The sequence below is a fragment of the Tursiops truncatus genome, chromosome 14 (assembly GCF_011762595.2).
Source record: "Tursiops truncatus isolate mTurTru1 chromosome 14, mTurTru1.mat.Y, whole genome shotgun sequence".
Classification (NCBI taxonomy): Eukaryota; Metazoa; Chordata; class Mammalia; order Artiodactyla; family Delphinidae; genus Tursiops; species Tursiops truncatus.
The window spans coordinates 13,143,172-13,157,385 of NC_047047.1; the positions used below are offsets into that span (position 1 = coordinate 13,143,172).

At 38.8% G+C, this 14,214-nt stretch overlaps 1 protein-coding gene and 1 long non-coding RNA gene across 2 annotated transcripts in view; both read left to right on the plus strand.

The window, feature by feature from the left end:
* The first annotated feature begins 385 nt into the window (after positions 1-385).
* Positions 386-14,214, plus strand: part of CHMP3 (charged multivesicular body protein 3) — an 82,221-nt gene continuing 68,392 nt past the window's right edge. Inside the window, exon 1 of the mRNA XM_019942230.3 lies at positions 386-538. Coding sequence (XP_019797789.1) covers positions 494-538 — 45 coding nt within the window. The 5' untranslated portion in view covers positions 386-493. The remainder of the gene's footprint in view (positions 539-14,214) is intronic.
* Positions 545-8,311, plus strand: LOC141276312 (uncharacterized). Its single transcript, XR_012325622.1, has 2 exons — positions 545-1,239; positions 2,576-8,311. It is a non-coding gene; the product is annotated as an uncharacterized lncRNA (long non-coding RNA).

Below are 14,214 nucleotides of genomic sequence, written 5' to 3' on the forward strand. Positions count from 1 at the left end.
TAGTGACAACAGAGGAGAGGAGCAGGTCTGCCGGGAGGAAGAGGTCATTTCTGGCTCGCTGCATGTGAGGTGCCTACGGGACAGATGTTAGGAAAGTGGTTGTAAAAGTGTTGTACCTCGTTTGGGTAGAGATACAGACTTCCGGTGCCACAACATACAGGTTTAGGTGAGCAGGCACAGCTGTAATCACCAGGTGTAGTCAATAAACTCGCATCTTTCAGAGGAACCGCCTCTACGCCTCAGAAGAATACACCTAGGCCCACAAGTCCCCCTCCCAGAAAGTGCGCAATCGCCTCAATCTTTCTGACAAAACTCCGCCGACCCAAGTCTGCGCATGAGTTCGGCGCATGCGCACCAAGGCTCCCCGCGGCCGCTCCCTGCTCCTGGCGCTCCGACTTCTCGCCTCTCAGCGGCCCCGCCCAGGCGGCTGCCCGTGACCTGCCTGGGTGCAGGGAACGGAAAGCCGGGAGGGGTGAGACGGGTTCAGTTCGCCATGGGGCTGTTTGGAAAAACCCCAGAGAAGCCGCCCAAAGAGCTGGTAAGGGCTACGGCGGCGGCACCGGAGTGGGTGGGTTTGCGTGGGGCGTGATAGAGTTCGTAAACGACTGGACAGTCTCCCCCCAGCGGCTGGCCAGGTGCCGCTCGGCCCCCATTTCCGGGGCCTCCCACTCGACTGAGGGGCCGGAGGAAGTCTCTTAGGAAACGGCTGTAGCGAAAGAGAACCCTGGTATTCCACTCCACAAGGGAGCCGAGGGTCGGGTTAAGACTTCCGCGGCCTCGGCTCCGGGCGCGGAGGCAGCAGCGCCGGCCTCGCCTCTGGAACCCCTTCCCCGGCGCGCGTTGGTACGTCCCGCCGGAACCTTTCCCTGGCGCAGGCCCCGCCCCCTCTCTCCCTCCCGAGGACAACTGGCGTACCACCCATGGTTCCGTGGTACCCCGAGGACACCGTCCCCGCCGCAGGACTGTCCGGGCGTTCCCCACCCACTGCGCCGTATTGAGAGGGAGGCTCTGGATCTCATTCCCCTGCCCTCCAACGTTCTGTTGGCACCAGACGCACAATTACAGCAGGGACCCCACTCGGAAGAGTGGTACAGGAGATAACAACTCTGCATCTGGCTTAGACTTCAGAATCTGCCTGTCAACTGCGATCACGTCGGGATACTGTGGAGCGGTTGAGTGCCCTGTGGAGTCCGTGTGCCTAAGTTTGTAATCTGGTTCCGCACACATCAGCTTTGTCATGTAGGCAAAGTTAATTTCTCTGAGCCTTAGTCTTGGGTGTCAAGTAGGAATGATAATAGTATCACTTAAGAGTTATTGAAGATGAAAGGACGTTAAGTTTTAGCTAGTAGTGCTAGTTAGGGTAAATTTGTGTTTTTGTTTTGGGCCGCTCCAGGCTGCTCATGGGATCTCAGTTCCCGACCAGGGATCAAACTCTGGCCTTGGCAGTGCAAGTCCGGAATCCTAACCGTTAGGCTATCAGGGAACTCCCAGGGTAAATTATATATTCTACAACCTTGCTCTCATTGGCAGGCAGATTCTTAACCACTGTGCCACCAGAGAAGTCCAACCTTGCTTTCAAAATGCAGACCAACAATATCAGCATCACCTGGCACCTTGTTAGAAATCTTGAGCCCTACCTGAGACCTATTGAATCATAATTTGAATTCTGACAAGATCTCCAGTGATAAGTATGCACATTAAAGTTAGAGAAGAATTACAGCACCCAGTACAGACTTACACATAATGGGAAACAAACCTAAAATCTTTCATTTAATAAGTAGTCTTACATGTTCAGCTCTAGCAGGCCTGTTTTAAAAACCAATGTCATGCGTCATGAGGTTGTCGGCACGTAAAGTATGTGTTGATCGTATTTGTTAATGATGGGTACTAGAACAGTAGGCACTCAATAATTATTAGTTTCCTCAGGCAACTTACGCAGTTTTACTCCCTGGTAAAATAAAAATTGTGGAGCTTAAATGAGGTAAGAGTATGTGACATTACTTTTCAAACTGTATAACATTATATAGATGCACATTTTGTGGCATGTATATATTCTGAGGTGCTTGTTATTATAGAAGTGTATTTTTGACGTTAGGAAGGATTATTACCTTCAGTGTTTGGTCTTAGCTTTGCCATTCATAAAGGGAGAAGATTATGGGAAAACAGTCTCATTACTATTTAATCTGATCTCTAGTATATGTATTACTTGAATAGCACTGAGACTGCTTTTAAATGATAAATGTAATTGCTAAGAGCTCGAAGATTGTATAGTCTTCCAATAGGGCAGCCTACCTGTGAAAGTAAGTTAAAACCTGAAAATCACAGGGTTGATGCACGAGGTTGTTTTTTAAAATATGCCTGCCAGAGGGCTATTATAAAGATGAAATAAACAGCCAAAGAATGTATCGTCTAGCAAGTAAGATAAGCATTTCAAGAACAAGTCTGGATTGGGTATCACATATATAGTTACAGGAGTTCAGAGGTTGGAGTGATCACTCCCAGACTTGTGTGATTAGAAATGATTTGGGGGACTTCCCTGGTGGCACAGTGGTTAAGAATCTGCTTGCCAATGCAGGGGACACAGGTTCGAGCCCTGGTCCTGGAAGATCCCACGTGCTGTGGAGCAACTAAGCCTGTGCACCACAACTACTGAGCCTGTGCTTTAGAACTGTGAGCCACAACTACTGAACCCACGTGCCACAACTACTGAAGCCCATGTGCCTAGAGCCTATGTTCTGCAACAAGAGAAGCCACCGCAATGAGAAGCCTGTGCACCACAACAAAGAGTAGCCCCCACTCGCCGCAACTAGAGACAGCCCACGCGCAGCAACGAAGACCCAGCACAGCCAAAAATAAATAAAATAAATAAATTAAAAAGAATAAAAAATAAAAAGGGGCTTCCCTGGTGGCGCAGTGGTTGAGAGTCCGCCTGCCGATGAAGGGGACACGGGTTCGTGCCCCGGTCCGGGAAGATCCCACATGCCACGGAGTGGCTGGGCCTGTGAGCCATGGCCGCTGAGCCTGTGCGTCCGGAGCCTGTGCTCCACAACAGGAGAGGCCACAACAGTGAGAGGCCTGTGTACCGCAAAAAAAAAATAAAAAAATAAAAAGAATCCGCCTGCCAATGCAGGGGACACGGGTTCAGTCCTGGTCCAGGAAGATCCCACATGCCACAGAGCAACTAAGCCCATGCGCCACAACTACTGAGCCTGCGAGCTACAACTGCTGAGCCCACGTGCCACACTACTGAATCCCGCGCGCCTAGAATCCATGTTCCGCAACAAAAGAAGCCACCACAATGAGAAGCCCGTGCACTGCAGTGAAGAGTAGCCCCTGCTTGATGCAACTAGAGAAAACCTGTGCACAGCAACGAAGACCCAACACAACCATAAATAAATAAATAAATAAATAAATAATTTAAAAAAATGTTAGAGTGAAGCTGTACATTTTTTTAAAAAAAGAAATGATTTAGCCCTCCACTATCATATTTTCCACACACCTCCTGCCTGTGAATTGTTTCTTGACTCTCCTTTTTTAAAAAAATATTTATTTGGTTGCGCCGGGTCCTGGCTGCAGCACGAGGGATCTTTGTTGTGGCATGCAGGATCTTTAGTAGCAGCATGTGGGATCTTTTTTAGTTGCAGCACATGGGATCTTAGTTGCAGCATGCATGTGGGAACTAGTTCCCTGACCAAGGATCAAACCCAGGCCCCCTGCATTGGGAGCATGGAGTCTTAGCCACTGGACCACCTGGGAAGTCCAGGTTCTTGACTCTTTAGTAGGAATTTTAGTGCTAGATTATTTACTTTAACTGGTACTGGAGGTACCCTGCCCAAGATTTTCTTCAATTTCCTCTTCACGGTACTCCAAGCTATCCTTTGAGTTCTAATTATACCTTGTTCTAATTTGTCAGAAGAGTGTATCTGTTTGCTTTACATTCAGCTTCTACCAAGCTCTTTATACCTTGTGATTTATGAGGAAATTGTTTTGTCACCTGCCACAATTATTTAGCATTGAATTTGTAATTCCAGAAAGTGCCAATAAAGCAGGAAGGAGAAGTACTTTTTTCTCCATAGAGCTGTGGAAGCACAGGTAAAGTATTGAGAACCAGTATATGAATAAGAAGACAAATAATGTCTGACATTTTAGTTTTAGTTTGGCATTTTTTTGAGAGGGAGAAGGAGAAAACTTAAAAATTCAACTTTATAAAAGAAGCTAAATAATGGAAACTTAAAAAACAAACCAAAATCCAAGATAATGTTGGCAGAGAGAGAAGAGTTAGAGGAAAAAGAGAACCAACTAAATGCTGTAGAGTCAGCTGGGCAACTCTTGAATTAGGATTGATTTATAGTATGCCTTACACTGGGGACTGGAAGATGAGGTCCCAGCACAGAATAAGCAGGGGCCAGGTGCAGCCATGCCACGCCACACCATCATCATTGTCATTTAGGCCATGGAGACAAGTCAGGTCAGGCAAGTCAGGTCACGTCGCATATACATATTTATGTTATGGGTGATGACCCCAGAGCTTTGGTAAAGTATCCAGCACAGAGTAGGTGCTAAATAAATATTGAGCGATGAATGAGTATCAGAATAAGATTAAGTAAGTTTTCAAGTCAAGTAGTTTTAAGATGAGCAGTGTTTCACGGGATATTCCAGGGAAACATTAGCTGTATAAGGGGCTTTACAGACTAAAGTCTTTGCCCCCAGCTATCTCAGATACTTTGATGGAGACATCTTAGTGGCGAAACTTGTTCTATCTTAAAGTGTCCAATTTAAGGCTGGATTGGGCCTGCTGAGGATGAGCCTTGTAATCCATTTAGAAACTGAGACTGTCTTAGGATGGGAATCAAGAGGACTTGAGATTATGCTTGAAAGAGATTCTTTTCTTGGACCCGAGGTTCCGCTGGAAAATTGTGCTGTCCTCACTTAGGGACTTTGCTAATTTAGCCTTTGGGTAGAACATGTCACCTTTTATGGCATCAGAATTCTGAAATCATGTAACTAACTTATATCCGTAGACTGAGTCATGACACATGGTTGTGGGTTGCTATCCGAAGGGGGAAGAAAATGAGAAAGGGAGATGGAGGAAAAGAGAAGGCTTCATTCACTTAGTTAATACCACAAACGTTTATTGAGATATTTTAGTGTATATTGGGTTGACATTAGGTTTGCAAAAATAAGACACTGGAGAACAACTTCAAAGGATACCAAGTTTTGGGGGAGGCTGACATGTGAACAAATGCTTATATTTTAGGGTAAATAAGAGCAATAATATAAGTATGTACAAGATCTATGATGTCACAGTGTGTGGGGGGAGTAACTTACTGTTCAGAGTAGGGAAGAGGACCTGGTCAGGGAGGTTATCTGGGTCTTGTCACAAGAGGCATTAGCCAGGTGGATGGATTGGTATAGAACTGGGAAAGAAGAGGCATTCCAAACAAAATAAACTGCAGATGCAAGGTATAGAAGTGTGGAATGTAGGTTGGAGGAACCTGAAAAAAGTTTAGAATGGTTGAAGGATGAAATAAGGTTATATCTGAGTGGGATGCAATGGTAAGATGTTAAATTGGAGAGGTAGGTAGAGGGCAGATTAATGAAGGCCTATGTATCATGCCTACTAAGGATGGGGAGCATTCAGAATAGTGGTTTGGAGCAAGAATTGGAGGGAAGAGACTTCGGTATGGAGCAATTAAGTGGCCCAGATGAGAGATGATGCTGGTCTTAACTGAGAGCAAAAACGGGGATAGAAAGGATAGGAGGAATTTTAGAAATATTTAGGATATATAGTCAGAATTTGCTTATCTGCTGGATGTGGGATGAAAGTGCAAAGATGATTCTTAGGTTTCTGTTTAACCTCACTGCCATCAAATCCATCATCCCACTCAGTGTTGGTATCATGAACTGAAACTGAGAGAATTCTGGAAAAGAGCAGATTTTTGACAGGATGGTGATGGAGAGGAAGGAGCCGCAGAGCGTGGTTTTAGACAGGATTCAGGGGATCCGGGAAGACATTAGTAAAGTGTTATCCAGGAAAAATACTTTCTTTTTTACTTCCTGTCCTCAGCAAAATTGTAAGCTTCTTAAGAGCAAGGATCGTGTTTTTCTTATCTACTTTTCAGCATAGTGTTGAACTCCCTTAATAAGAGTAAGGTGTCTATCAAATATTTGTTTCATGAAGTAGAGATGGTGAGAGAAAATGCTTACACATTTGAAGATACCCTAATTGACCATCTTCTCTATATCCATCTGACAGTGATCAGAGTAGGCAATTTTTGACCTAAGTTCACTTATATTTGTTGTTTTTGGCTAATTTCTAGTTTTATATATGTTTTAAATCTTGAAGGATACACAAAGTCCTTTATACAGACATCACCTTCAGGGAGAGGAGCTAGGTAGCTGAGGGTCAAAAGTGGAAGAGGAATTTACTTTTAACTAGATATCTGTTTTAGTCCATTTGGGCTGTTATAACAAAATGCCACAGACTGGGTAGCTTATACACAGTAGAAATTTATTTCTCACAGTACTGGAGGCTGAGAAGTCCAAGATCAAGGAACCCTCAGATTCAGTGTCTGATGACGACCTGATTCCTAGTTCATAGGTGACCATTTTTTCACTGTGCCCTCACATGGGCAGAAAGGGGGATCAAGCTTTCTGGAGTCTCTATTATAAGACACTAAACTCATTTCATGAGGGCTCTGCCATCATGACCTAATCATTTCCCAAAGGCCCCACCTCCAGATACCATCACATTGAGGACTGTTTCAACATTGCAACTGGGAGGATACAAACATTCTGTCTACAGCAGTGTGACTTGTATATCCCACCCTGATACGTGGAATCAACAATTTCTCCAAGGAGTACAAATTTCTTTTAGTGGGAATGGTATTTAGAAACCAAAATTTAGGTGCTTGTGGTGCTTATTACTACTGGAGTGTTCTTGCTTCTAGGCCTTTTAATTAGAAGAAAGAAGTATATTCTTTAAAAAGTTATGAAGGTGATTAGAGACTAGGTTTTTTGAGCCAACCCTCCTGCTGAAAATAACTAGAAGAGCTAGATTAAAAGTATAACCATTTGAAATTACTGAAAACTACCAAGGTAGTGAAGAATTGCAAAATCAAGATCTGAGAGAAGTGGGAAGCTCAATTACATGAGCCCAGTCATTTGGGACCAGTTTTTCCCCCTAAAGAGATCCTCTAATTCCTCATGCAGTATTGAGAAACTGAGAATTTGAGGAGAGATTTTGACATCCTGTGGTTAGGGGGTTCAAAAATTGGAGTTCAGGGCACACAAAGGATGAGGGACTCATTTAAGTCCCCAAGGATTTTGGTTAGAACTCTGAAAGGATACACCTTAGTGGTAACTGTGAACTGGAAATAAACCGGCCTTTACAAAGACTGATGTCCAGTGTCAAATCATCCCTATCCCTGATTGGATTTATTAAGCTTAATTAATAACCAGTTGTCAGTGTTCTTAGGCTAGATGTTTGCCTGAAGCAAATTAGGTCTTCTCTGGGAGAAGATAACATCATGCAGAGACACGTTCATCCTGTGGGTTTTCACATACAAAGTTCAGAATTCAAAAAAAAAAGACATTGATTCATAGGAAATCTTTATGTATCCTGGATACAGGTCTTTATATATTCTGGATACCAAGGCTTTATAAATGCTTTTGTTCCCATTTATGTGGTTACAAATAGCTTCTCCAATTTTCTGAACTTTTTCCTTCCTTTAAATGGTATCTTATGATGAGTAAAAATTCTTAATTTCAGTATAGATAAGAATATCACTCTGTTCCTTTATGCTTATTGATTTTTGTGTCTTTTAAAAGAAATCCTTTCCTAAAAAAAAAAAAGAAGAAATCCTTTCCTAATCTGAAATCATAAAGGTATTCTCCTATACTGTCTTCTTAAAGTAACATAGTTTTGCATTCTGTATTTAAGTCTTCAATCCACTTAATTAATTTCAATGAAGGATGAGAACAGGAATTCAATCATCTTGTTTTCCATTTGGCTTACCATTTGTTTCCACACTGTTTATAGAAAACACACTTTTATTTGTTTTAGTTTCCTGTGCCTAGTTGGCTTGACATGTAGTAGACTCTATGAATGAATTTGAATAAAGTATATATCTTGATAGTGTGAAATTCTCTGTAGAGTTCTTATGGTTTTCACAGCATACTGTCTGATTTACAATTTGATTTTTCTTTATACTGTACTCCTTGCTTATGTTCTGCTTAACTTATCAATTATAAATGCTTTTTGTTTATTACTAAAACTCTATTGGTACTAAATAAAGGTTTGTTAATTTTCCATTTTATCAGTTTTCATTTTCTTGTTTATTGTAGTGATCTTTCCAGTTGTGAGACTTGTTTGAGACAGTTTCTTGAGCTCTTTGTACTGGACTGTATTTTACCCTAACAGAACATTAGATTCACCTGAAGAAATTTTAAGTACTACCTATCATTTGGGCTCTATTATAGCCCAATTAAATTGGTATTGTTTAAATGTCCCAGGTAACTTCTGTGTGGAGTGAGGTTGAGAACTACTGATCTGGGTCATGGCTGGATAATTTTGGTTATTCCCATTTCTTTTAGGAATTTTTTCTTTCACAAAATCCCTTTCGATTTTGTAAGTTAAAGAAAAAATTTTGACCAGTTTTATGAACCTTTTTCTCTTTGACATTTAAAAACATAGATTTTTGGTGTTTCTGATGACTGAAATTTTATGCCTCTTCTTCACAACACATATTTTATGCAGTTAAATTCAACAGATAATTATTGAGCATTTGCTTTGTGCCAGGGGCAGAAGGGGTTAGTGAATAAGAAAAGGTCTTTGACCTGCTGGAGCCATACAGTCTATAATGTGTAAACACATTAATATCAGTATATTAGTTATATATAATTATGTTAGTTTAGTATAATTAATGTAATGTTTACAAAAGAGAGGAGGTATAGGGTTCTGCCTAATTATACTGCAAGTGGGTTTAACTTATCCCAGGGGTCACAGAAGGCCTCCCAAAGTAACATTTAAGCTGAGACATGAAGACCAAGTTCAGAAAATATGTTCTTTATTCTTCTGACTATTAATAACATTTGGGGAAAGCAAGATTTTCTGGTGGTCATGTGAAACTGTTCTATCGGCTAGTTGCCACCTTTTATGTAGTTATTAAATTGCTCCAATTCATGCCTCCGGGTTCTAATCATAGATATAGTTCACCAAGTATAAACAAAGTAGAATTTAGCATTTTGGACGTTAATAGAATGGAGATTGAGCTTAATCAGCATTATTGGGAAGATTTGAATTTAAGGCATTTAAAAACTAGTTTCGTTCAATTGTGAGAAAAAATATCTATTTGTTATATCATCCGTTGGGCATATTTGTGTGGGTCTAATTATTCTGGTCTGTTGATCTATGTGTCTATTCTTTGGCCAACTACTCTGTCTTGAATACTGTAGCTTTATATTAAGTCTTCAAGTTGGGTAATGGGGAATCCTCCAGCATTGTTTTTCTTCACGGTTGTCTTGGTTACTCCAGGGCATTTTTGCCTTTCCATATAAACTTTAAAATCAGTTTGTTGATATCTACAGAATAGATTCTGGTGATTTTGATTGGGATTGCATTGAATCTACAGATGAAGTTGGGAAGAACTGATATATTAGTGTTTAGTCTTCCAATCCATGAACATGGAATATCTCTCCATTTATTTATATGTCTGTGATTTCTTTCATTAACGTTTTGTAGTTTTCTACATGTACATCCTTTACGTATTGTTAGATTTTTACCCAAGTTTTTTATTGTTTTGTTTGGTGCTATGGTAAATGTTTTTAAAATTTCGGATTCCAATTGTTTATTACTGATATACTGGAAAGCAGTTAACTTTTGTGTATTAATCTTCTGTCCTATGACCTTGCTATATTTGCTTGTTAATTCTTGGAGTTCTTGGAGATTTTTTATATCCATTCCAAAGAATCAACAACAAATATATATAAATATAAATATAAGTAAATAAATAAATAAATATATATATATATACACACACACACATCAGTTTAATTGTTTTGTCCCAAATTTGTGTACCTTTTCTTTTCTTATTGTATTAGCTAGGACTTCATTACACTGTTGAATAGGAGTAGAGAGAGATGATATCCTTGCCTTGTTCCTTATCTTAGGGGGAAAGCTTCTAATTTCTTGCCATTAATTATGATGTTAGCTATAGTTTGGGGTGAGGGTGGGGTTGCAGTTTTTTTTTTAATTAAATTGAGGAATTTTCCTTTTATTCCGGTTTGTGGAAAGTTTTTATTGTGAGTATAGGAGAATGGTTTTCCTGTGTCAATTCCTACGATTTTTCTTATTTAACCTATTGATGTGTGGTGGATTACAGTGACTGATTTTTGAATGTTGAACCAGCTTTGCATACCTGGAATAAATCACACTTGGTTGTGGTTTATAATTCTTTTTATGTAATTTTACACTCAATTTGCTAACGTTTTGTTGAGGATTTTTGCATTCATGAGAGATACCGGTCTGTAGTTTTCCTTTCTTGTAATGTCTTTATCTGGTTTTGACATTAGGATAAGCCTGGCCTCATAGAATGAGTTAAGAAATATTCACTCTTATATTTCCTTGAAGATTTTGTAGAGAATTGTTATCATTACTTCCTTAAATCTTCGGTAGAATTCACCAGTGAAACCATCTGGGCCTGATACTTTCTCTGTTGGGAAGTTATTAACTACCGATTCAATTGCTTTAATAATAATAGGCCTATTCAGATAATCTACTTCTCCTTGTGTGAGTTTTAGTAGGCTTTCAAGTAATCGGTCCCTTTCATCTAGTTTACCAAGTTTGTGAGCATAGAATTGTTCATAATATTCCTTTATTGTCTTTTTATTCTCCATGGAATCAGTAGTGATGACCCCGTTTGCATTTCTGATATTGGTAAACTTGTCTTCTCTCTTTTTTTCTCTGTTCGCCTGGCTAAAGGCTTATCTATTTTATTGATCTGTTTAAAGAGCCAGATTTTGGTTTCATTGATTTTCTATTATTGTACTTTCCTCTTCTCAATTTCATTGATTGTGTAATTTTTATTGTTTTTTTTCTTCTGCTTGCTTGATGCTTAAATTGCTCTTCTTTCTTTAGTTTCCTAAGGTGGAATCTTAGATTATTGATGTCTAGCTCTCTCTTGATATATGCATTTAATGCTATAAATTAACTTCCCAATGCTTTTGCTGCACCCTACACATTTTCATAAGTTGTATTTATTCCCACTTTAATTTAATTCAAAATAATTTTAAATTTATCTTGAGACTTTTTCTTTGACCCATGTGTTACTTAGATGTGTGTTGTTTAATCTCCAAAATTTAGGGATTTTCCAGCTATTTTTCTGTTACTGATTTCTAGCTTCATTCCATTGTGGTCTCAGAACACACTTTGTATGATTTCTATTTTTTTAAAAATTTGTTAGAGTGTGTGTGTTATGGCCCAGAAAGTGGTCTGTCTTGAGGAGTATTTCCATGTGAGCTTGAGAAGTCTATGTGTTCTGTTGTTGGACAGAGTATTCTATAAATATTAATTAGATCAAGTTGACTGATAGTTCCGTTCAGGTCAGCTATATCCTTACTGATTTCCTCTCTGTTCCATTTGTTGATTATCTCAAGGGAGGTTTTGAATTCTTCAGCTATAACATGGATTTGTCCATTTCCCCGTTCAGATCTATCAATTTTTGCCTCATATATTTTGATGCCCTGTTTTTAGGTGCATGCACACTAAGGATTGTTTTGTTTTCTTATTGAATCCTTACTTAATGCCTCTGTTGCCCTGATAAGTTTTTTTGTTCTGAAGTCTGCTTTGTCTTAGTACAGCTACCCTCCTTTTTTTCCTTCCTTTCTTTCTCCCACACTCCCTCTCTTTCTTTTCTCTTTCTTTACTTCTTTATTTTCATTGATGTGAAATTTACATAACATAAAATGAACCATTTTACCCTGAACAATTCAGTGGCATTTGGTACATTCATAACATGCAACCACCACCTCTATCTAGTTCCAAAACATTTTCATCACTCTAAAGTAAAACCCTGTACTCTCTAAGCAGTTGCCGCCCATTCTAATCTCCCTCCAGCATCTGGTGACTACCAATCTGTTTTCTATTCTAATTTCTTATAAGTGGACTCATACAATATATGGGCCTTTTATGTCTGGCTTCTTTCATTTACTACAGTGTTTTCAAGGTTCATCCATGATGTAGCTAGTACTTACTTCCTTTTTATGGCTGAATGATATTTCATTGCATGCATATCTCACAACTCATGCATTCATCCAGTGATAGACATTTGAGTTGTTTCAACCTTTTGACTGTTGTGAATAGTGCTGTTTTGAACATTCTCATATGAATATTTTTTGAGTACCTATTTTCAATTCTTTTGGGTATATACCTAGGAGTAGAATTTATTTACCTTTTTGAGGAACTCTATAACTGTTTTTCACAGTGGTTTCACCATTTTACCTTCCCACCAGCAATGTACAAGTGTTCCTATTTCTCTCCTTGCTAACACTTATATTTTTGATTATAGCCAATTCTGTTATTATAGTCAATATGCTTTATGTGAAGTGGTATCTTGTGGGTTTTATTTACATTCCCTTAATGACAAATGAGGTTGAGTATCTTTTCATGTGCCTTTTGGCCATTTGTATATCTCCTTCAGAGAAATGTCTGTTTATGCCCTTTGCCTGTTTTTTAATTGGGTTGTCTTTTTGTTATTGAGTTGTACGTATTCTTTATATATTTTTTAGAAGACCCTTATCAGGTATATAATTTGCAAATATTTTCTCTCATTATATAGGTGATCTTATTATTTTTCTGATAATATTCTTTGATGTACAGTTTTTAATTTTGATGAAGTTCAATATATGTATTTTCTTTCTTTTTTTTTTTTTGCTCATGCTTTTGGGATGTTTCTAATACAAATCCAAAGTTATGATGATTTATCCCATATAAAACTCAGTATTTTCTTCTGAGTTTTATAGTTTTAGCTCCTATATCTAGGTCTTTGACTAACGTAGAGTTAATTTCTATATGCTGTGTGAGATAGGAGAGAGCTTGGTTTTGATTAGTGTTTGCATGGTATATTTCTCCTTCCTTTTACTTTTAATGTTAGTCTTTATATTTACTTTTAACCTTAGTCTTGTAGGCGATGTATAGTTGACTCTTTCTTACTTTCTCTCTCTCTCTCTCGCTTTCTTGCTTTACCCTGTCTGGTTTTCACTGAACCTTTCATATGATTCATTTAATCTCATCTATTAGTGTATCAATTATGTGTTTGTAAAAAGTTTTTAGTGATTGGCCCAGATTTTGAAATATACATTTGTAATTAAGTTAACTTCAAATGCCATTATACTGTTTCACATGTAATGCAGATACCTTTAAACAATGTATTCTGTCCATTATGATATTGCTCTCATTCATTTCAGTTATCCATATTCTATCTTCACCCAATATACTGTCACTATTATTACTTTAAGAATAGGAAATTCCCTCGTGGTCCAGTGGTTAGGACTCAGCGCTTTCACTTCTGGGGCATGGGTTCAATCCCTGGTTGGGGAACTAATAGCCCACAAGCCATGCCACACAGCCAAAAAAAAAAAAAGTTAAGAATAAGAAAAAAGATTTTATCTTCATTTATTCTTTCCCTAATATTCTTACTTTATATATGTCCCAGTTTCTGACCTGTATAATTTTGCTTCTCCCTGAAGAACTTTTAAAAAACATTTCTGGTAATCTAGATCTGCTGTGATGAATTCCTTCAATTTTTGTTTGTCTGATAAAGTCTTTACTTCTCTTTTGAAAGATAATTTTGCTGGATGTAGAATTCTAGGTTGGTGATTTTTTCTCCAGCACTTTATCTCACTCCACTCTCTTCTTGCTTCCATAGTTTCTAACAAGGAGTCTTTTGTAATTCTTATCTTTGTTCCCCTGTAGGTGAGGTATGTTTTTTCTCTGTCTTTCAAAATTTTCTCTTTGCTCTCGTGTTCCCCATTTTGAAATGAGATAACTAGTTGTCATTTTTTGGATTCTTATCCTACTTTGTCTTCTCTTTGCTTCCTTTATCCATGGTTTGGGGTCTGTCATTAATTTTGGAAAGTTCTCAGCCATTATTATTTCCTATTTTTTCTGTACTGTTTTCTCTTTTTTTCTCCTTCTGGTATTCAATTATGTGTATG